Source organism: Zerene cesonia, unplaced genomic scaffold, assembly GCF_012273895.1.
Source record: "Zerene cesonia ecotype Mississippi unplaced genomic scaffold, Zerene_cesonia_1.1 Zces_u002, whole genome shotgun sequence".
Taxonomy (NCBI): Eukaryota; Metazoa; Arthropoda; class Insecta; order Lepidoptera; family Pieridae; genus Zerene; species Zerene cesonia.
This window is the reverse complement of record NW_024045132.1, coordinates 2,686,401-2,709,471: the sequence shown is the minus strand read 5'-3', so window position 1 is coordinate 2,709,471 and position 23,071 is coordinate 2,686,401. Positions and strand designations below refer to the sequence as shown.

At 32.2% G+C, this 23,071-nt stretch overlaps 4 protein-coding genes across 7 annotated transcripts in view; 1 reads left to right on the top strand and 3 right to left on the bottom strand.

The window, feature by feature from the left end:
- Nucleotides 1-1,631: 1,631 nt before the first annotated feature.
- Nucleotides 1,632-2,445, bottom strand: LOC119838330 (titin-like). Its single transcript, XM_038364220.1, has 2 exons — nt 2,170-2,445; nt 1,632-2,096 (listed from the first exon to the last, which is right to left on the bottom strand). Exons 1-2 carry the CDS (start codon nt 2,303-2,305, stop codon nt 1,867-1,869), a joined length of 366 nt encoding a protein of 121 aa, XP_038220148.1. The 5' UTR covers nt 2,306-2,445; the 3' UTR covers nt 1,632-1,866.
- A 1,360-nt stretch (nt 2,446-3,805) lies between these two features.
- On the top strand, nt 3,806-21,745 carry LOC119838308 (60S ribosomal protein L24). Of its 4 annotated transcripts, XM_038364181.1 has the most exons (11): nt 3,875-4,790; nt 6,607-6,670; nt 7,289-10,946; nt 11,037-12,923; nt 13,151-13,579; nt 19,367-19,370; nt 19,571-19,574; nt 19,987-20,055; nt 20,178-20,253; nt 20,556-20,641; nt 21,133-21,163. In XM_038364181.1, the coding sequence occupies exons 1-9, from the start codon at nt 4,135-4,137 to the stop codon at nt 20,238-20,240; spliced, it is 6,834 nt and encodes a 2,277-aa protein (XP_038220109.1). In that variant the 5' UTR covers nt 3,875-4,134; the 3' UTR covers nt 20,241-20,253; nt 20,556-20,641; nt 21,133-21,163. The 4 variants fall into 4 exon arrangements, with proteins under 4 accessions (XP_038220108.1, XP_038220109.1, XP_038220106.1 ...); XM_038364178.1 differs by having other exon boundaries at nt 7,289-12,923; XM_038364180.1 differs by lacking the exon at nt 21,133-21,163 and having other exon boundaries at nt 3,806-4,790; nt 7,289-12,923; nt 19,571-19,575; nt 20,556-20,579.
- On the bottom strand, nt 16,214-18,965 carry LOC119838309 (vacuolar protein sorting-associated protein 51 homolog). Its single transcript, XM_038364183.1, has one exon. The coding sequence runs from the start codon at nt 18,532-18,534 to the stop codon at nt 16,435-16,437; it is 2,100 nt and encodes a 699-aa protein (XP_038220111.1). The 5' UTR covers nt 18,535-18,965; the 3' UTR covers nt 16,214-16,434.
- Nucleotides 21,746-22,676: 931 nt separating the features above from the next.
- LOC119838299 (ATP synthase subunit beta, mitochondrial-like) overlaps nt 22,677-23,071 on the bottom strand; it is a 1,948-nt gene continuing 1,553 nt past the window's right edge. The window contains exon 2 of the mRNA XM_038364167.1: nt 22,677-23,066. Coding sequence (XP_038220095.1) covers nt 22,801-23,066 — 266 coding nt within the window. The 3' untranslated portion in view covers nt 22,677-22,800. The remainder of the gene's footprint in view (nt 23,067-23,071) is intronic.

Genomic DNA, 23,071 nt, shown 5'->3' with positions numbered 1-23,071 from the left:
TGGACTCCGATATTAAAGATGTAGAAAAATTTCGTAAATTTTTTCTTACACGCAATAGGGGGCCCTCGGCTTTGAGATATTATATAGGTAGGTATGTGAATTCGTGCATACTCCCATAATATTTTGGATTATAATTTGCTGTAGATTATACAAAACAAATAAAATTCTAGTCTTTTATAAATTATTGACAATTCAACGCGTTTTTTTTTTCAACAGATTTTAAACGCGATTACTACCAAGCTTTCCGCCCACAACTTGGGCCGCATGGCGAAAGGAGGCAATTCCAATGAGAAAAGTAGCCCAGATACCTATCACTCTCTAATCTCCTGACTATCACCAGCCACAAAAATCGAAACGAATAAACAAACACTTTCGATGACAAACATAATTTATCATCATAACCGCTTCGTCATCATGGTCCTTAAACGGTTCAAGCCTGAGGTTTCCAGTATGGGTTGGCAGATATCACATGACATTAACAACCACAACCTACTTGCTTTACTTTTCGCATTTATTATATTGTGATATTAGTGAGGATTGGTGAGAAAGAAAGGATGTTATTAAGTCAGATTTAATTTATAGAATAGTGGCGTTTAAACCAGTTAATAAATTTTGATTTCTAAATGTATTATATTCGCATTAAATCAAAGAAATTTTTAATATTTAGCTTTCCTCCCGCGGCTTCGTTCGCGTGGACTACAATATTTAGCTCATCTTGAATTTTGGAAGGGAAACCTTTACATTTTGGTTTTCATTAACAAAGACCTATCCAATGACACCAAAATTGATTACATATTCCCAAATTTATCCAAACTAAGACGGAGGATGGACCCAAAGAGTGGAACCTGATACTGGTTAGGTTTAGATGTTTGTTTCATCTGGTTAATCTGATGATCAAGTGGACCTATTCTGATGGGATACTTCACTGCGCTTTAGCTAAAATGTTATTTGCCCGATGCATAAAACTAATTATATGTTAGTTATTACACTAATTAACTGTAGTTTGTGTGTACACAGTGGTGTCTCAGGAACTATTGACAGTACCAATTTCGAAAATTATTTTATTGTTGAATATGTAACTTGAGATACCTCATAGTTATAGGATATACTAAATGTACCACGGGTGAAGCCAGGATAGTCTACTAGTATATTATTTATCTATTGATTGCAATATACTTTAAATGGCATTGACATCGAGCTCTGCGCTTATATGCTATAATACATTATATTTTTAAAAATGTTTAGTATGCACAAGTTTATCTAGAAGAGTAATTAAATAAACAATAATTATACCAAATATAACTTTATTTAATCAAAATTCTTTATATTTAAAAGAAAGACAAGTCATGATGAAAAAAATACTAAATAAGTCATACATAATAAAAACATGTTACATTAAAATTGAATAGGCAAGAATCAACTGTAAAGTGCTAAAACTAAATGTGTTATTAAGAATTAAGTTTGTTTTGTTAAAAACGCGATTTTGAACATTGAACAAATGTTATTAATATCTGATAAATGGTATCCAAAAGAACGAAGTAATATAACATTTATATGTATATAATTTAAAAAGACTATTTTTGTTATTATTATATTAGGAAACATGGGATTTATTTTATTACTTAATAGTCAATTTTAACTAAACATAAAAAAAAGATAAGATGAAGTACTAATATTTAAATGTCGTAGCTCTTGCTTATTTTATCCAGTAACAATAATACTTAAATAGTATTTAAAATCATACAGGAAAAATTGTTTCCATTGTCTTAAGACAATTAATGTCTTTTATAATTTATACATACCCAAAAACTAATAAGTGAACTACCTACTGTACAAATAAATCAATTTTAAACAAATATCGTATTTTTATAAGCTGCAATCAGAGTCTTGCAGTTGTTTTTCCAATAACTTTTTCATTTTCTCGGGTACAGGAACGCCCGAATGTGCTGGCTTTGGTCGCTTTTTCCAATTTGCCTTTTTAGCACTTTTGGAAACGCTAGCAGGAAAAGGGACAGATTTATTCTCTTTCGGTTTTGGTGTGGATACTTTTGGTACAGTATTTGTCCGGGCTCTTGATTCAATATTCGTGTTAATCACTAAAAATAGATGAAAATATTGTGATTATTTGAATAGTAGATAACACTTGCATTATTACAGTTGATTATTTACCTTTAATGGGGATCCTGTCTTTTGTATTCTTCGACATCACTTTTTTAACACTAACAGGCGACGCCTTAGGTTTTGTAGCTTTTGTTATAGTGCGTTGTAACTTTGGAGTAGCTTTAACTGTTTCTCGTGGAGCCATTTTGAAAGATGAAATTTCATAAAAAATCTACCTTCAGTTAGATAATTGTGTACATTTATGCAATATTTTCTTTCATTGGTAAATTAAAGAACAGCAGACTTTTAAAAATATTTAACGTATTCTAAACGTCACCGGTAAAGACCAAAAAGTGTTGCCACCTAGTTTTTCAAAAGAGGGCAACACAGATCTCTGCGAGTGTATAAATGGTCTTAATATTAATAAATTGTTATCAAGAAGTGAGTACATTCAGAACACAAAAAATTTAAAGATTTTATGGTTTAAATAAAACTCTGTAACATAATTACTCCGAGCATTTTGATTGGTTGACTCAAAGCTAACTAGAACTTCAATGAACAATCACGTTAATTTAGAGCTAATTGTTGAATATACGAAAAAGGAAAACTTTAGTCTAGCTTGCCTTCTTTAGAGCTATATTTTAAAAGCGGGTTTAATCACCAGGAAAGAGCTAAAGTGGCAACACAAATCCCAGTGATTAAATAATTTCCTTACAATAACCTTCTTCGTTTAATGCGCTTAGTAGTTATTACACGTCCCTACATTTAGTTTCAATATTTTGATGCAAATTTAGAAATTAGAGGTTTCTGATCACACTGGCCTAAATTTAGGCACTTAATTAAGGAATAGACTTAGAATATATTTAGAACCAACGGATTCAGAAATTAGCTACGGATGGATTCGAGATTGTTGAGGTTACATATCAATCAATCTTATAATACCGTTTATTCTACAGCAAAATACTATCATACAAGAAAGCATAAGTGCCGAAGGTGACATGTGATAAAAGAAAATTGGTACCAAGATTGAAAATTATATTCTATTATTTAATATCCCAAACCGTGCTGACAAAAATTGTACCTGAAAAATATGGGGCATTTTTAAAAGTCAAGTAATATTATTTATATAAGTAAAAATTATCGTATTTTAAGGTATCTAAACTTTCCTAAATGCGTTTCTAATTAGGTTTTAAATTCATCATTTAACAACCATTGTGACTTCTATATTTAGAATACAAAATAACTGATGCGATAACACTTTCTTTAATTCAGTGACGACTAAATTAAGTCGTTCAGTCAAATTAAGGCGACATTTAGTTTAGTGTAAGCGCAGAGAGCAAACTTGACTCAAATTACTTGATTTTTTTTGTTAAGTGCGTTTTTAGTTTTTTACCCTAATTATTATGTTTTGATGTTGATATTATATTGTAATTTTAGCTATATTTTTTTTTGAAACGTATCTTACTTTTTCATTTCACTTAAATTAGCAAATAGTTATTGAGGTGATGAAGAGAAGAATAATACAGTCAGACGATTTATTGTATTTTGTAAAACATACTTAATAGACATTCATTTTTGATTATGCCTGTTTATATAATTTGCGATTTTTTTAATAACAATGATCAATCAGAAATTATAAGATAACGGCAACACCGTTATCTATTTTTCACGACGTCCATCTTTATAAAATTGATGTGTTGTGTTTTTAACAAAATTGCTACAAAAATATTATTATAGCGTTTTTTAAATGAATTTATTAATATATGTATAATGTAATATTTAACCATTTTTCTTAAATCAATCTTTCACATCTTGTTAATCGTATTGTTCAGTTTTCAATAAAGGTGTCATTTTCATTATCGTTCGTTCCAGTAAAAAGTTTCACTTGTAATTCTGCTATTGACCTAAGTGCTAATTGGTCAACCATCAAATGTTTTTGTTAACTGTCGTATAATAGCTGATAAAGTTTAAAACGCCGCGTACATAAATCTCTTCTTATTGCGAATTTTATGTCAAAACAGATGAATTGTGATAATGGATAGATTGAACCAGATTCGGGGCGAAGCGGAACGTTCCAAAGACTTCACTTTGGATACATCGTCACCTCCTAGCGAAGCGTATATAACAGCTAACGAAAGTTCATCAAAATTCTTTTCGCTGTCAGAAGTTGATTCCACTTTTAGTGTTTCACCGACAAAAGACGGCAATGCGGCTCCCGCCAATGTAGATAGACCGATTTCTGACTCTGATTTAATATCTAACCTATCTCCTATACCGAAAACCAATGATTTAGGAAGTTTCAAAATTGGCAAACAAATAGAAGCTGCAAATATCTTGTCAGGTGGTGTTAACATTTTTGATGACAATTCATATGATGGTGATGAACTGGTTATCGATGATAATGTTCCTCCGGATGATGGAAAATCAAATTCAACTCTTATATCAGAAGATGTTACCAATGTAGTATGTGTGGATAAAGCAGATAATGTAGTAGAGGCTACAGATGTTGCAGATGCAATAAAGAGTAAAGACACAGAAGTAGTCCTTCAGATTGATGGAAAAAATGTTGATGCCATAGATATTGGTAATGATTTGTATCTATATAGAAAACCAGGTGAAGAAGAACTAGCTGCTGTGCAAATTGTCACTGATAATGAACAACAACCATGCTTTAAATTTCTCAAAGTCAGGTGAGATAAATATATTTTTATTTGTATTATTAGATGTTCGTTGAATATTCCTAATATCTGAATTATCTGAAATTATTTGCATTATTATTTTTTTTACTTCTTGTATTTTATAAATTTGAGACAATAGTTAACATACTGTTTTATCTCTTAATACGCTTTCTATAAGTGAAAGACAACTTTAATCATAAACTCCTACAATATACCTTAAATCAAGTAAAGTGTGTAGATGTAAAAAGTTTCTTGTGTTCTCTAAATACATTCACTAGTTAATTTCATTCAATACACTAATCAAATGTAAACAGTGACTCACAGTTCAACCATTCCACAAGTAAAAATTATAAGATTTCAAACATCCTACAGAAACACTTATTTCCTTAAAATTCATCATCAGCCCATATATGTTCTCACTGCTGGGACATAGGCCTCCTATGAGGGTTCAGGCCATAATCCACCACGCTGGCCAAGTGCGGGTCACATGTCGTCGAACTTTTAATTCTTGGACATGCCGGTTTCCTCACGATGTTTTCCTTCACCGTTTAAGCAGTGGTGATGATATCCACATGCGCAGATAAATTGAAAAATCAATTTATTTATTAATCACTGAGCCACCACTGCTTTCTTAAAATTTTAAATATTCCTTAAAATTAGCCCTTGTTAAAATTTTACTCTTGACAAAATCAATATTTTTACTAATGCTTGTATATTATAGTTATATGTGTGATGAAGATAAAGCTTAGATAGTCTCATAGAAATTAGCTATGTAAAGCCTATTTGTTACATTTTACTTACTATAAACAGCTATCATCATCAGCCCATACATGTTCCCACTGCTGGGACATAGGCCTCTTATGAGGGTTTAGGCCCTAATCCACTACGCTGGTCACTTGACCAGACCTTCCCGCACTTGCGGGATGGCAGATATTGCATGTTGTCAAACTTTTCTCAAACATGCTGGTTTCCTCGCAATGTTTTCCTTCAGTGTTATCGAGAAGTGATGATGTTATCCACATGTACAGATCTCGAACCCTAATTGAAGTTAATGACTTACTAATTTTAAGTCTGTGGCACTAACCACTGAGACACCACTGCTTTTTGAACTGCTATATTTCTGTGTTTTGTAATGTTAGTTGCTACTATAATAAAATTAATGCAAAAGCAATTTGTCTGTCTCATCTTCACACCTAAATCACTGAAACAATTTAGATGAAATTTGATAGTGAGATTTAGATCTGACGAAGCACTTATCTCTTTTCCTTTGACTATGTTTACTAAAATTACTAATGAAGTACACTGGATTCAAGATGCCTTTAGAGTAAAGTTTGCAATTTTTTTTGTAAAGTTCTTATTTTATGTATTGTAATTTTTAGAAATATATGGAATAGTATTTAATCCTGACTTAATTTGTAATATCAATAGTAATTATAAAAATGAATTCATCATCATCAGCCCAAATATTTTTCCACTACTGGGACACAGGACTCCTATAAGGGTCGAGGCCATAATCCACCATGCTAGCCAAGTGGAGCTTGGCAGATGTTACATGTCAAACTTTTAATTCTTGGACATGATGCTTTCCTCACAATGTTCTCCTGTACTGTTCTGGGCAGTGGTAATGTTATCCACACGCGCAAATAAATTGAAAATTCAATTTATTTGCATGTGCACTATAATATATACTATACTATATACTATACTATATATATATACCTGCACTCTCGCCTAGTCTCCGATCCCCAAATTTATTATCCAAGATCCTCAACACTGAGACACCACTGTTTTTTTTAATAAATAAATTCATACAATACTTTAATTCCAGGGAAAATGCAGAAGGCAATTTAGAAGTATATGAAGAAATTGAGATTGAAGTACCAAAGGAAGTGGTAAGAACTATAATAATAATAATATAAGCTCATGAAACTTTGATAGTGTCCAACTCCTTTAGACTCTATTTTGACCTGCTGTAAATTGACATATTTAATTCAAACATAGTACAATGGTAAAATAGGTGTATATATTTGACTAATCTTATACCTTTAAACGAGCAATTCTTGTATATATATACATATATATCTATATATATAATTGAAATCTCGGAATTTGCTCCAACGATTTTCATGAAATTTAGTGTATAGGGTTTCGTGGGTGATAAATCGATCTAGCTAGAAATTTTTTTTAGAAAATGTCATATTCGTGATTTATTCATGTTTTTTTTTTCCTGACATCTATTGGTGAATAATAATACTATTTTGCTTCGGAGATAGCTGGACAACTGAAATAACACATAGGCACTTTTTATACCGATATTTCTACGGGATACGGACTTACGCGGTTTCAACCGCGGGTCACAGCTAGTTAATTTTAAAGATTTGTATTATCAAGAGATTTAATGTTTTCCACTTGGAGACACACAATGTATTTAATAATTTTAATCGAGACATATTTGTAGCTGATTGATTACTTAAACTTAACTTTATTTTAATATAACATTTTTGTTTTAGCCCATCACCAATGAAGAACCTAAGGAAAGTTCCCCTAAGAGTCTTGTTAATCATGACAAGCCATTGATAGAGTCTGATAATAACAAAACTACTGAAAATACACTTAAAAACCCGCAAAATGAGACAGAAAGTAAAGATGTTGAGGTAGAGACAAGTATTCAAATAAAAGAAGATTCAAAAGTCAATTTTAATGGAAAAGTAATGAAATTTAGTGAATCACGTAAATCACCAGTAATAAGTACTTTTACCCCAATGACATACCACTCTACGCCCAATAAAGAAGGAATACCCTTAACAAAAACAATGGTAGACCAGCAATTGCATCCAAACAGACAATCTGATAATATCAAGAAAACTATAGAAGTTCATACTGAATGTAGCAAACATAAATTGTCTGACACACCTATCAAAAACAAGGAGTTAATTGAAAACAATGAAAACGATGAGAAAGATGTTTTAGATAAAACATTACCTGACATAGTGCATACTTCTGAAGATAAACCTTTGGTCATAGATGAGAAGGAATGTAAAGCTGATTTAATAGACAATAAAATAGAGAAAAAGATTATAAAACAAAGTGTAGGTATAGAAAATAAAGATTCAAATTTAAGTAATGAAATTACTTTAAAAGCCCCAATTGTTATAAACGAAGATAAAAACTTCGAAAAAACAATAGTTTCAACAGAAAATAATGCGGAAGATACATATAAAGTCAATAAAACTGTTGAGGAAAAATCATCAGACTTGATTCTCATCTGTAACAAAAACAGTGTTGATTTAATTACAGGTGATGATACAGAGACTGTTGAAGATAAGCTAGTTATTGTTGAAAATATATCTTCACCAACAAATACAAGTAACGAAAAAAATAGTGACACAAGTAAAACAAAGGCAGTTGAAAAGGATCAAATAATAGTTGACTCTGAACCAAGGCAATTGATCTCGGACGCTAAAATTGATGTTAGAGATACTTACTGTTCTAATCAAAAAAATAAGAAGCAACTTACTGATGATACAAATAAAATAAAAGACATTCAAAATATTGGAACTGACTTAAAGCATACTAAGAGTTCTTTAGACAAAACAAATGTGCCTAACATTGGTGACAATTTAACGTTAACAGGAGTAAAACATAAAGCTATTGAAGCTGAAAAAACCTTAGCTGATGTAACTACTTCAACTGAAATAGAACTTAACAAATACAATAAAAAAGTTATAAAGCTATGCGATTCAACACCCACAAACAAGCAAAATCAAGAACAATTAAATATAGTGGAAAAGGAAACAATTCAAGAAGATTTGAAATTGGTACCTAATCTCAAAATCACTGAGATGTTACCTATAAAATCTAATGAAAGCCAACAGCAAATTCATAATACTACTGATACTACAGTACAAAAAATTGACACTGCTCTGGTTGAGGATGTTATATCCTTAAAACCTATTGAAAATGAAACAAAAATTAATTCAAATATTATTCAAAATCAAGTGAAAGAAAATAAAGATTGCTCTTTCATGGATATAAATAAACATAATATTATTATACCTACAGAAAATAAAACAATTTCTCTTCCTGAAATAAAATCAGCTGATGATATTCAAAAACCCGTGAAATTGCCCGTAAAGGCAAACACATCCATTGTAAAGATTGACTCAAAAATTGATTTACTTGCTAATACCCAAACAAAACAAACCAATAAGAAAAATTGCGCCGCAGTGCCTTTTGGAAAGTGGACTGAAGCCAACAGACAAGAATTTTTAAATAAAATAAAGGAAACAAAAGTTGCTTCTAATAATTCCAGCACAAAACAACTAAAACAACCTAAAGATCTGAACAGGAGAGATGTGTTGAAGAAAATAGATAGTCAAAGACAATCTAACAATATTGTTGTATCAAAAGCCCAAGATGTAAATTCTTCTAATAAACCAAAAGTAACAACTGTTACTTTTAAAAATAAACCGAATATTGAGCAGACTGATAACACACAAATTCTTAAAGATGAAAAAAAATCTTCAACATTGAAAACTACATCAACAAAATCGGATGTTGACCTGGTGGCTAAAAAACCAACTCAAAGGAAAGAAATTAATAATCAAGATTTAATTGATAAAACAATTGAAGGGATTATTAATCGAGCACTTCCAGTGAAAGCTACCCAAGACGAGCATAAGCAGAGTGTCGAAAGTAATGCAAGTGAGAAAGACAAAAATGCGTATCAGATTACATTAGATGATATTGAAAAGAAAATGAATGAATTGCATGGAATTCCTTTCGTGGAGAGACCGCCACATGAGTTACCAGCGCTAACACAAGAATCCAAGTCAAGTAATGCAGATATAAAAACTTCTAATTCAAATAAACCAGACCCATTAGTAAATCTTCCACCATTCACAAATAAACCTCACCAAAATGTTATTAAGGAACATGAAAAGGCCAATATATCTGACGAAGAAATCATTGAGCATATACCAATTACAGGGGATATTAAATTACTATGTAAGGATACTAAGGTTAATGAAATAGTTGGTAGTACGATATGTGATAGCGGTGCTAAAAAAGAACCAATTATCACAGAGAAAGATTTTGATAAGTTTGCTAGACGAAATTCCTTTACGTATGAAAATTTACTAACTGTTAATTTTGATAGAAAAGAACCGCATAATGTTATAAAGAGTGTAGTACCAAAAGACATTCCCGTAAAAAAATTGTCAAGAAATGAACTTATGCTTGCTGAATCCAAAGCTAAATCGACAAATAAGCATAACGCTGCACGTCATAATCATTCCAGTAAAATTCCAACGGCCAAGGTGTCTAATGAAACATATAACAAGAATTATCAATCCAAAGTTCAGATTGCATATCAATCTGCATTAACAGCAAAGCGGCAGCTTGAAGGCCCAATTACAATAATTGAAGATAAACCTGTTAAAGTTGTATTCATGGACACAAATCCTGAATTTGTTCCAGTTTTAAATATGCAAGGTCAGGAACTCTCGCCTACAAATATTCAAATCAATGAGTCTTCTAAATTTGTCCACAGTGCTTCTGAGTCTTTAGATTCTGATATACTAGAGAGTTATGAGAATAAGTTACAAGACGATACTAAATCTAAAAGTAAACATCAGAGGAAACAAGTTTTAACTCCAGTTGAAACACCTGAATTGGAACTCATAGAACCTGGTGATTTAGGCATGGAAACTTCACCAAAGAAAAAACGCAGGTTCGAAGACAAGGCTGATAAAAAAGCGAAAGCACTGGTACCCAAGAAATCCTATCTTCTGAACCGTAATGTGTCGGAGGAGAAGCAAGATGTAGTGAAAAACTCCACAGAGATTGTGAATAAGGCTGAGCCATATGTTCACTCAGATCCAATATCAGCTATAGATAACTTAGTCAAAGCTGCTGAGCTACTTGAAACACAATCTGAGAACAAAATTTTAACCCACGCAACTGAGAATAATTCACAACAAAACACACCAGTAAAGAGAGGTAGAGGTCGACCCAGAAAGAACCCTCTTCCCGGAGTCGACTCTAACGCACCTAAGACGCCGAGTCCTCAGAAAAAGCCACGATTACAAGAAGAAAAGTCGTATAAGGAACATACAGAGACTGAGGAAAGTAGTGACGACGAAATAATAAAAGAAAATTGGACAATGGGTAAGATAAATGAAAACATTGTATGTCCAATATGTAACAAATTATTCCGTTCTGAAAATGTTGTATTTAAACATGTGAAACATTGTACAGGTCCATCTCCAAATAGGTCGGACTCGGATAAAAGGAGTTCTTCGAGGTTGCGATTTTCACAAGAATCAAAAAGATCATCAACTGATAGCAAATCAGATATAGATTTGGATGAAGAAATATTAACACCGAGAAAACGAAAATCAAGAGACTCAAAACCAGCTAAGGATAAATACGATGAAATAATAAATAAAGATTTGGATACTGAAAAGCAAAGTGAACATTTATCACATAAAACTGTCAATAAAGCTAAATTTAATACAAATAATTTAGTGTGTGAACTATGTGGCAAAAGTTTTAGACAGTTATCATATTTATTAAGTCACAAACTCCAACACAGAAAAGAAGATCTTAAATCAGTCCACAATGACGAAGTTAAAAAGAATGTTTTCTGTTGTGAGGTTTGTAAAAAAGAGTTTCGAAAATTGCATCATTTGGTCCAACATCGTCCTATCCACAAGCCAAATGCAATGTCGTCGCGGTTAAGCAGGAAAAGCTCATCTGAACACCGAGACAATAAGAGCGAAAAAGATAATAAAGTTCAAGTTCAAACAAAACAAACTGAAGATCATAGCGCAGGATTTCGATGTGAGCCTTGCGATAAATCATTTAGGAAACTTCATCATCTAGTAGAACACAGAGAAACTCATGATGGTATTAATAAAAAATGTCCTCCTCAAGTTACAGTTGACTCTTCTAAATCTCTCTTACATCAATGTGACATCTGTAAAAAAACTTTTAAGAAGTTACAACATTTTATGGAACATAAAGATCAACACTTGGAGACAAGTTCAGAAAAATCAGATGACAAGAGTGTTCAGAGTTCTCTATCCACACGAGATATTATACACGAATGTTCTCTTTGCTACATGGTTTTCCCCAATGAACATTCTTTGAATAAGCATACCATTATTTGTCTAAGAAAGAAAAAGCAATCAGCGGCTAAAGCAAAACAAACGGAAGAAAAAATTGTTTCCGATGATGATAATAAAGAAGAAAAGGAACAGGAAACAGACTCTAAAATAAATGCAGATGTTATGCCGCTGGATAATATTAAGTCTGAAAATACAAATACCCACGACTTACCGGAAATAACTAAAACTATCCATACCATACATTGTGCTACGAGTAAATCTGAAGAACATGATATAGAAATTGATAATTCTGACAATAAAAGTGACGATATCCCGTTAATTAAAGCAAAAGAATCCGAAACTATCGATAATAAAACTGTGAATGAATTTGAAACTAAACCATTAAATACGCCAATAATTGAAACTATTGTTATACCAGACACACCAACACCCAAGAAACGGACAGCAACAAAAGAAAAATCGGGAACCACTGTTACAAAGAAACAAAAAACTTTAAACGTCACTATGCCCGTCATTGAAGAAAATAAATCAGCAAGAACATCAAATGACGATGATGACGCTGATGAAGATGATGATGAAGTAAGATACATGTTGAATCCACATCTAAAATTGGATGATACAGTCGAAGAAAAGTTTATGAAAGTGCGAGCTAAAAAACGTAGTTCGCTACAGCTAGAGAGGCCTAATTCGAAAGATTTGGTTATAAGGAGAATCTCATTGCAACACCCGCCCAAAATACCTCGTTTAAAAGCGAAACCAGTAGAAGCTAAAATCCAAACTACTATTAAGAATGCGAAAGCCCCAACTCTTGATACAGTGCCTTCTACGGATTCGGATGATAGTGATATTAAATACTCTTTCCCGAAAACCACGCCTGTGAAACAAACACCAAAGAAAGTGGATAAGTCTAATAGAAAAATAATAGGCGATAAACGAAAATCACTCAGTAGCATTGCTAAGAGGAAATCACTCGGGAAACATAAACAGAATACACCTGTTAAGAAAATTAGGAAGCGTAAGTTTCTCATTTTATATGATTCCTAGTCTTAAATAGAGATGTTTTTTTTTGAGCTATAAATCACGACTAAAATTTAAAGGATACGTTTTTAATTCAATATTAATTTTAAAATTTAATATTTTAAAATATACGAGATTTTCTAGTTATACAAGTTATCTTTCATTTTATCTTAGACAATATAGTTACATCGTTTGGTTTAATATAATGGACTGCACTCATTTCAGGCACAGCTGAGGTGGAACATAGATGTGACTGCGGACAGCTCTTCAGTAGCGCTGCTTTGTTGTCCCGGCACACGACTCTGGCCCACACTCCCCCACGGATACGACGCCGGCGATCCCCCCCTCCAGACACCAAGTTACAAAAACCTTTAAATCTGTTGAAAACTAATATAAAACAATCACAATCATCTGTTACTCAAGCGAAACCACAATCACAACAACTCAAACAAAAACCGACAACAAAACAGAAACCCTCATTGGCAAAACAGAAACTTAATTTAATACAACAAAAACAAACTTCGTCTCAACAAAAACAAACATTAAAACAACAGAAAAATACTTCAAATCAACAAAAACAGACATTAACGCAACAGAAATCAAACGCTCAGTCAAGCCCAACACGAAGTAAATCTAATAATATTAACAACGCAGGTAAAAACTCGAAAGTAGGTGTAGCGACGAGAAAATCAAGTGTTATAAAATAAATGTATTGTATTACCATTATCGTTGAGAATAAATGTTAAACAAAGCTAAAGTATAAATATATTGCACACAAGACAGTGTCTGTAAAATTTGACTAATAATGTAGGAATCAAAACTTTAAGATAAATGGACTGAGTAGAGATCCAATAATTTTTATGTATTTTAAATAAAGGGGTGTTCGCTAGTATCTTGATGAAATCACGCACTAACAACGCTCACAATTACGGAACAAACGGACCACTGTTGTTGATAAATATATTTTTACACTTTCGGTGAGTTTAGGATGCAACAAATAAAATGTTTTAAAAAATATTTTTGTGAGCGGGGCGCTGGTCTTGTCGCTAAATTAGCGGGAAAGATAAAATCTATATTTTGTCAATTGATATGTTATAGATATAGATGTGTTTATGAGGAAATAATTTATGTTTTTATTTAGTCATAAGGTGTCGAGTTTACATTGCATTACTTTAGTTTTAAAATTAGTGAATGTTAATGAATGCTTTTTTATACTTTTTGATGTAATCTTTCAATATAATTGAAATTCCTTTGGGGCTCATGAATTGCAAAGCGCTTATACAACGTGTAACAGAGCTAATAGTATACTTGGAGTTATTGAGGATTTATTATCTATGTAGATAATAATAACTCAATTTAAAAAAAAACAAGAATGATGTATCAATTACCGGCTTATAAAGAATTTCATACCAGATAATCTATTTCGATTGTAAATAACTCTTTCAGAGACTGCATCGCATAAGGTTGCATGTTTTATATGCGCTCGTAATTTATCTCAATAGCTGTTATAGAATGCGCTCAAATGGAAATATTTTCAGCTTTCCTGCCAAAATATATTGTAATTTGTTTTTATTTTGTTATAAAACAGAACTTTATTACGTCTATCTTCAAACAAACAGGTCATAATAATTAGAAACTTTATGTTTAACTTATTGACGAAATTTGTCCGCAACATAGCGGGTTTTTATTTATATGATATTTATTGATTCATTTGTTTTTGAATTAAAGCATTTCCTCTTTACAATCACAAATAATCTGATAAAACATGTAGCTTGATGTTACTACATTGACTCTTGCATATAAATGTTGTCTTCTATTTATCTTAAAAAAAAATGTATCATACGTAAAGTATTCTTATAGACAACTATCCATATTTAAACATTGGGTATTTTGTATTTACTACATTGTCAGAGAAATTAGCTATTATCTCAAAATGAATGTTTTGTCAATAATTGCCATGTATCTCCTTTCTTATGTCACAGGCTTTTTTTCAACACCAGTTTCCAAAATTTTTACAATGTTCGTCGTTAAGAAGTCAATTTTGTATGTAAGTCAGGGTAAGCAAATAGTGTAAAAGATGTACCAAAAATTTACCTTTTAAATGTGTACACATATCCATACGTTTTCAACATCAATGTACATAATAATTAGAGCTATGTATTGTACGAGCTTATTATTTTGATTGTTTTAGTGACATTATTCAAAGAGATTTAATGTTATTTAGAGCGGGCATGAAATAACTATTATACCAAAATATTAGATTTATGTCCAAGTTCTCCTAATGTAGCAATAAAAATGTAGGAACCTAGCGAGAAAGCTTTTGTTTGTGCTAGTATTGTCGCAGTTATCGATTTTTCTGAGAATTTTAATTCTATTTATAATTTTAAAATCACTTTTATTTATATTGCATGCCCGTTATATAACTACTTACCTAAATCTCTGGATAAATCACATTCATGTAGTGAGGTTACGAGCTTCCCATAGTGTTTCAAAAGGATTTTGGAATTTTTTAGAGAATTTTGAATTGCATTGTAAAGGATGTATAAGTAATTCAGTTCTAAACTGGCCATCTTAAATATAAAATAAGTAATTGTATAAAAGATTACTCAAACCTTTTACACTTTTTGGAAGACAAATATTACCTAAAATCTCGATGGATCCATTATTTTGTAATAATTATCTTGATAAAGTTTTGTAGAAGTACAGGACCAAAATATCTTGTTTTAGTGGTAATGTAATAATGTTGTTTTTATTTGTAATTAATTTTTTAAATTTTATCGTAGGTACTCCCGCAACTAACATTGTAATATCGTGTAATTTATGTCTAAAAGAGTAGATTGTCTTGTGAGATATGTTCTAGGAGCATTTACATAAGAAATATATATTATTATTATTATTATAGTGTCTATGTAGATGATATCATTATTTTTAATATGATGATGCAATTTTAATTATTGGGTTATAAATAAATTCATTAAAACAACTGAGTTTTTTTTTATTAATAAGAGATTTAATTCATAACATTTGCGTATATTTAAGAGATGATTTATAAATAATACATGTTAACATTAACTATTTAGGGATTAATAAACAAAAAACAAAAAGATCATTATTTGTGAAGAAAACATCGCTTTTTACGAAAACACCTTACAAAAAAAATTGTTGGAAATTAAATATGCACCAAGTTATACCCATCCATGGTTTCCTTGCTGTATTTAGTTTTTTTTTTCGTGGCTGACGCTCATAGTATGATATCGGCTATATTCTATATAGATTCATAGATATCAATATGCACGTCACAGAATCAGAACCGACAATTTATAAGAGTCGCAAAATAGGTTGCCGATCAATTGCGATTCAGTGCTGGATACTGGGTGCCAGAATCGTGTGAATTGAAAAAGTGAATCACTGATCCAGCGCCGGAATCCAGCGATACTGGCACCAGTTTCTGTATCAATATAAATCATTCATCCATTATGGAAGTATGTATTCTGTAATCTACATAAAACCTATCCGCGCTCGCAAATAATATCTACAATGCTAGGTTCCATTAATTGTGGATCTACGCATCGCAGCTGAGCGGACGACAACGCATCTTCCAACAGAGCATTCAGTAACCTTTCATCATTACCCATACAGGATAATCTTTGTTGTAGGAAATGAACATCCACTTGCAGTTGTTGCAATCCATGTCTACTAAATGTGCGTAATCGTACGCATTCCACTAATGCCTTGAGAGCTACTTTCAATGCACCATTGGATAGAGCGGCTCTGTCCGCACCAGCTGGACTGAAAACTTCGATTCTTTCAGAAAATAACCGGTTAATTGGAGAGAATGAAGAGGGTGCACGCGACCATATAGTACGCCGGCTGGAATCGCTTGATGGTTTAATGCTAGAAGGGAATAATTGAGATGCGGCACTGTCCGCACTAGCTAGAGTTTCAACAACTCGCCGGCATACTGCTCTGGGCCCACGTGGTTCTGGTGCTCTTAACCAATCCCGAGCCAAGACGGACACTCGTAACATTTGCGCTGCAGTCTGACCAATGTATACTACTTCAGAGTCTAAAGCAGATTGAGCTGCAGTGGACAAATTAACCATGACATTATTTGTCTCCTTTTTGTCTACACTTAAACCTGGTGCAGCTTCTTCTAATAATTTAACTAAATGGTTTTGTAAAATTGTTACACCACTTTCTTGCATTTCCAAACATAATTTGGCTAGAATTAGGAAAAGTTCAAAAGGTATGTTGTTTGATGACTGCAAGCAAGACATTTTCTTTACCATATCTGAAAGATTTATGAGGGTTTCTGATATAACATTCCAACAGTTATCTGCAACTGCCTTAGCACACCATGGTTTCAAGCCAAAAGATAAATTGTTCTGTAAAAATGCCATCAAATCTAAGAGTGATGCCTGCACTTTCTGCAAAAGATATACCTGTAAGGAATTAAGTATATCTTTGAGATCAACGTTTTCTGTACCTTTGCTTGCTAAAGATTGCCGTACTCTCATTAAATTTTCTTTAAATTGTATATGAATTGTTTGATATTGCATTGTGGCTTTATGGTTTATACATTGCACAACAACTTCTAATGCTTTATTAGATACCCCATCACTTGATATTATTTCAGACATTGCTTGCAATTTTCTAAAGAACTTATCAAGCCCTCTTATTAGAATTTCAGTTCCAATATTCTCTGGTCTCCTTATAACATCTTCAAAGAGGCAAAATACTTGGGTCATTACTTTGTCAGCAAATTCTGGCAAGCAATCATTATCAGTTTCAAACATTTCATGATAACAAGATATCACTATACCCAGATCAGCTAGCAATGTGTTATTACACTTTTCAACCCATTCTAAGATATCTGTTATTTCAACCATGGAAGCAAGTACTTTTAAATGTTGTTCCAATCTACTTTCAGCACAATTCAAGAAAATATCTTTCAAAGAGGAATCTGATTCTTGAAGCTGCCGTAAAAGGCCAACACTTTCTGCCAATTCAGAGGCAGATGTATCAGGAGTAAGCAATCTCTCCCTCAAGCTTTTCTTTAAGTCATAAATAATATCTGAACATTCTGTTTGAATACTTTGAAAGGATGGTTGATCACCATACTTCTGTAACACTTTCTGTGCATGTGTATAATCATGGACGGCATCTGCAAATCTACCCTCCTGTATTGCTTTATGTAACTGTGTTGGCAGCAAAAACAAGAACTGTAATTTATCTAACAGTTGCCGTGTATTACATAGCCTATTCACATTATTTCCACTGTCGCTAAGGGATTCTGAAATTTTAGCACTAAAACTTGTTATCTTGTTTATGTTTTCACTTAATTTATTCATTTCTTCTTGCATGATTTGAAAATCTGTGCGCATCTTACGCACAGTTTCTGTGGCTGATATAAATTTGTTGTAGTTCTCATAAACTAATGTCTGCATTTCAGACTGCAAAAACTGGCTCTGATTTATTATCTCCGCTTCTTTATCCATAATTTGCCGCAGAGTGGCACATTTCATTAAGCACTCTAAATACATTTCCGAATTAAAATTGCTATCATTTATATCTAATTGTTTTCCATTTTCTTTAGTTGATTCTGCCATGATTGTTTGAACTATGTTGTTGAAAAGAGTGATTACAAATTCATCAATTCTTATTGAATGCACAATAGATTCTTATTTCTTTATTTATATTTATTTATTTTTATTTATATTATTATTATATTCCAACATAACAATTGTTGTCTGTTAACGCAAAACCATCATCCAATAATTATTGTTCTCAAAGACAATGAATTCTCTGAATCGAGTGCCCCAAGCAGCGAGAAAAAGATTTTTTAGTTGAAAAAATTCATTCAAGACACATCCGATGCTCGGGGTTAACTGTACCTTACGACTTAGATATAAATTTACGTAGTAACTTCGTTGTTCTTAATCTGTGAATCGTGATAATAATTATAAATTGATAAGTATTTCTAATCATTCAATGACATTTCACAATTGACAGATCATAATTGAATGCTCTTTGATTGAGTGCTTTTTTTTTTTTTAATATTTAATGGCTTGGACCTTTAAGCCAAAATTGAGTGCTATTTTAAAGAAATAGAACTATATTATGAATAAACAGACGGCTATGCAGTAACTAGCTAGTTACTAGCACAGATAACATATAATACTATACTACTACTAGGTTTGACCGCCTCCTTGGTACAGTGGTTAACGCGTGAGCGTAGAACCAAGGGGTCCTGGGTTCGATTCCCGGTGGGGACGCACAAAAAAAAAACTGTCTCGGTCTGGCAGGACACAGAAGGCTGATCACCTACTTGTCCCTAAAGAAAATCGATCAGTGAAACGGATGTACATCATCTGCCCCATACCCCACTAGGGGACACGGGACTTCACTTTACTACTAGGTAGTTCTTAATGCGTGGCAAAGAGTAGTATCATACCATAGAGTACATTCTATAAGTATATATGAATAATTATACTGAGCTAGTGCCTACATAATTTTGTGATAAACATTTTGTAATATTAGGTCTACTTGAGATGTCATTAATTATTAAGTCTATACAATGGAATTTTTTTTTGAGACTGTAAGTTATTTTTAATTTTTAGTTTTATAGCATTGAAATCAGGGGAGCGGGGGAGTCACTTCCCTAGCAATTCCATATTACCAGTCATATCTCATACCCCCAAAAATCGGGCAACGCATTCGTATACGCACTGCCTCTGCGAATTTTCAAGGGCAGTGGTGATCGCATACCATTAGCCAAACCACCAGCTGTTGCCCGCTCTAGCATCAAAAATCATTTCATTCATCATTAAACTGCTCTATTTCATACGTGAATTGATATTTATTAAATGTGTCTAGGCATTAATACAAGTTCAATGTACAATTCAGGTGTAAACAATAAAGCCACAATGCCCAACTCATTAGGCATTGTGGCTTTATTTCTTCGTGCAGGAAGATATGTCTATTTGCCAGGGCCATAGATATATACCCCGAGCCATTGGGCAAAGAAAAAAAAATTGTCATTGTCATTGTCTTTGTCAATTGTCAGTGTCATAGAGGCGTTTGTCCGATCGCTTGCGAGCCCTTTCTTTCTTCAAAGACGTCAAGATGATGTACGTTTTTATTTAGATTTTTAATTATTAATAATACAAGTAATCACAAAATAATTGTCGATGTGATCATTTGAAAAATAAAGTATTGTGTGTTAATTACACTATGAGTGTTTTATTTACAGGATCGGACTGTGTTCGTACAGTGGCTACAAAATATATCCTGGCCACGGGAAGTCCATGGTTAAATTGGATGGAAAGGTAAGTTGAAAGCTCTTTTACATTTATATAATATAATTTTACGTATAAACTATGAATTCAGTATAAACGTTATGAAATATAGTACATAGCTGTAAACAAACTGATATTTAACCCTCACTTAGGGTTTGTTTTGTAATACACAGAGTTATATATTATAGATGTAGATCTTCATTACCGTCTAATTATGTCTATAGTAACAATTCATCCAAAAAACTTAAAATTTAGAGATCCTAAGTAACTTAGCTTTATTGAATTAGAGAGATTGATGGTTTTACTGATCATTTTGCAATATATTTTTTCAGTACTTCACCTTCGTGAACTCAAAATGTGAAGCTGCCCACCTTATGAGTAGGAATCCCCGTAAGGTGACATGGACTGTCCTTTACAGGTAACATTTTTATTTTTGCAGCTTCTTGCTGTGTAGATTTGTTTATTATTTCACCTATTTATTTAATTTTAGAAGGTAGTTTACTAATATCAGTAAATTCAATTTTACAGATTTTATTGCTGGAACTAATAAATGTTATTCTGAATTTTCCAATACTTCATTGTCAATAATGGTATTTTTGAATATATTATATAATTACACACTACAAGGGTAGTTTTGTATATATATTTTTTCTTAATGTTATGTGTATAATGATATATAATAAAACAGACTGACCTGGCAAATGCTGTACTACTTTACTCATTTAGGGGTATTAAAAATTGAAGCTTACTGACTCTCAAACCTACCCGATATGTGCACAAATTTTCATGAGAATCGGTCTAATCAATTTGAGCAGTGACCATTGGGACATAAAAATTTTATATATAACATTTTCCATTTGTATATATTATTACTATATCTAATTTATAATGATTCAAATATTTCATCAGACGCAAGTTCAAGAAGGGGCAAGAGGTAGAGCAGGCTAAGAAGCGCACCCGCAGAACTCAGAAATTCCAAAGGGCTATTGTTGGTGCTTCTCTTAGTGACATCATGGCTAAGAGGAACATGAAACCCGAAGTCAGGAAAGCGCAAAGAGAACAGGCTATCAAGTGAGTTAATGAGCATGTTTTATTACCTGTTAATTTGTAAAGTTTAAAATACTCATACAAATTTACTGCTTTGGGGTCAGTAGGTGTTGGGGAAAATTTTAAATAATATATTCATGGCCTTTAATTACTTGTCAAAATTATTAAAATTATAAGAAATACTAAAAAATGTATGTAAAATATGACATAGGAACTGAATAACATGTTGTACCAATTAACAACCCTTACCAACTTATATACAGGATAAAATTATGTTGATAAAAAAACATACTGTTTTTTTTTATTTTAGGGCTGCCAAGGAAGCCAAGAAGTCAACCAAAGCAGCAAAGAAGACCACTGCACCTCCAACTAAAGTAAAGGCTCCTCCCAAGGCTAAAGCTGCGAAAGTATCACAGAAACCAACAACTCGCATTGGAGGAAAACGATAAAAATTATAAATTTTTAAGTACATAAATAACCTCTTTTATTTATTAAGAACCCTCATAATTTTTAATGTTATATATTATATTGTTAAAGATGATATAAGGGCGAAGTGCCATTTTTTGTCATCAAATAATATTTTTAAACTGTAATATGGTAAATGGCCTTTCCATCGATTTTTATGCGTTTTGAAATACGATATGAAATATTTCTATAATATCCATATTGTTCAGTAACCAACCAAAAACTACACAGAATTGCCATTTTTTTGTAAAAGTGTACTCTATTGCTTTTTTATTTGGAAGAAACAACTGAAGTCTGATTATAAACCAACATCAGAATCAAAAATCTATCCATGAATATCTTTATCACCTATGTATGTGCATGAAATATTATAAATGCGAATGTAGCTCCTTCTGTGAATTGTTTCAGTGGTTTAGGCGCGAAAAAGATCATGTACCTATTTGGATGAAATTTGTTACAAAGATTACTTGAGAACAGATAAAGGGCATAGGTTAATTTTCATTTCGATAATTTCTCGGGAACAGGACCAATGTATCCCTAGAATGTCTTAAGCTAGTATTGATAAAATTTACAAAATACCTAGACTACAGAAACTTCAATATTTTATATATGCCCATAGATACCCAATTTCTTTATACAGAAAATGAAATAAAACATTTTTTGCACCAAAATGGGTAACTTTCTTTTAACTCATTGTCACCACAAATATTTAAAAATTGACATGGAAATTTTTACTTTTTTTTTTTTTTTTTTGTGATATGTCTAATCTCTATTGACTTGCCATAACTATTATCTGCGTAATAGCATATAACATATTACTAAAATAGTATTCTTTGCATTTTACTCAACAAAACTTATGTTCTCTTACTATCATAAAATATGGCAGCCATGGGTTAAAGCTATAGAAATTAAATAGAATAAAACAAAATGAAAGACCATAATTCACTTTATAAGGTATTATTTATTGCTAGAACTAATCACCAGTCATGCAATATTATTGTAACAAGTATATATCCAATAAATAACTGATTTTGAAAATGACTAAAGTTACAAGATCACTTATGTTTATGTACTCTTGGCTAGAGTTTCAGCTTTAGCTACAACTTCTTCAATAGGTCCAACCATGTAGAAGGCGACTTCGGGAAGGTGGTCGTACTCTCCTTGTAAGATCTTTGAGAAACCTTTGATGGTCTCCTCAAGGGGTACCAATTTACCAGCATGGCCTGTGAACACTTCAGCTACTTGGAAAGGTTGGGATAAGAATCTCTGGATTTTACGTGCACGTGCAACAGTCAGTTTGTCTTCCTCAGATAACTCATCCATACCCAAGATAGCA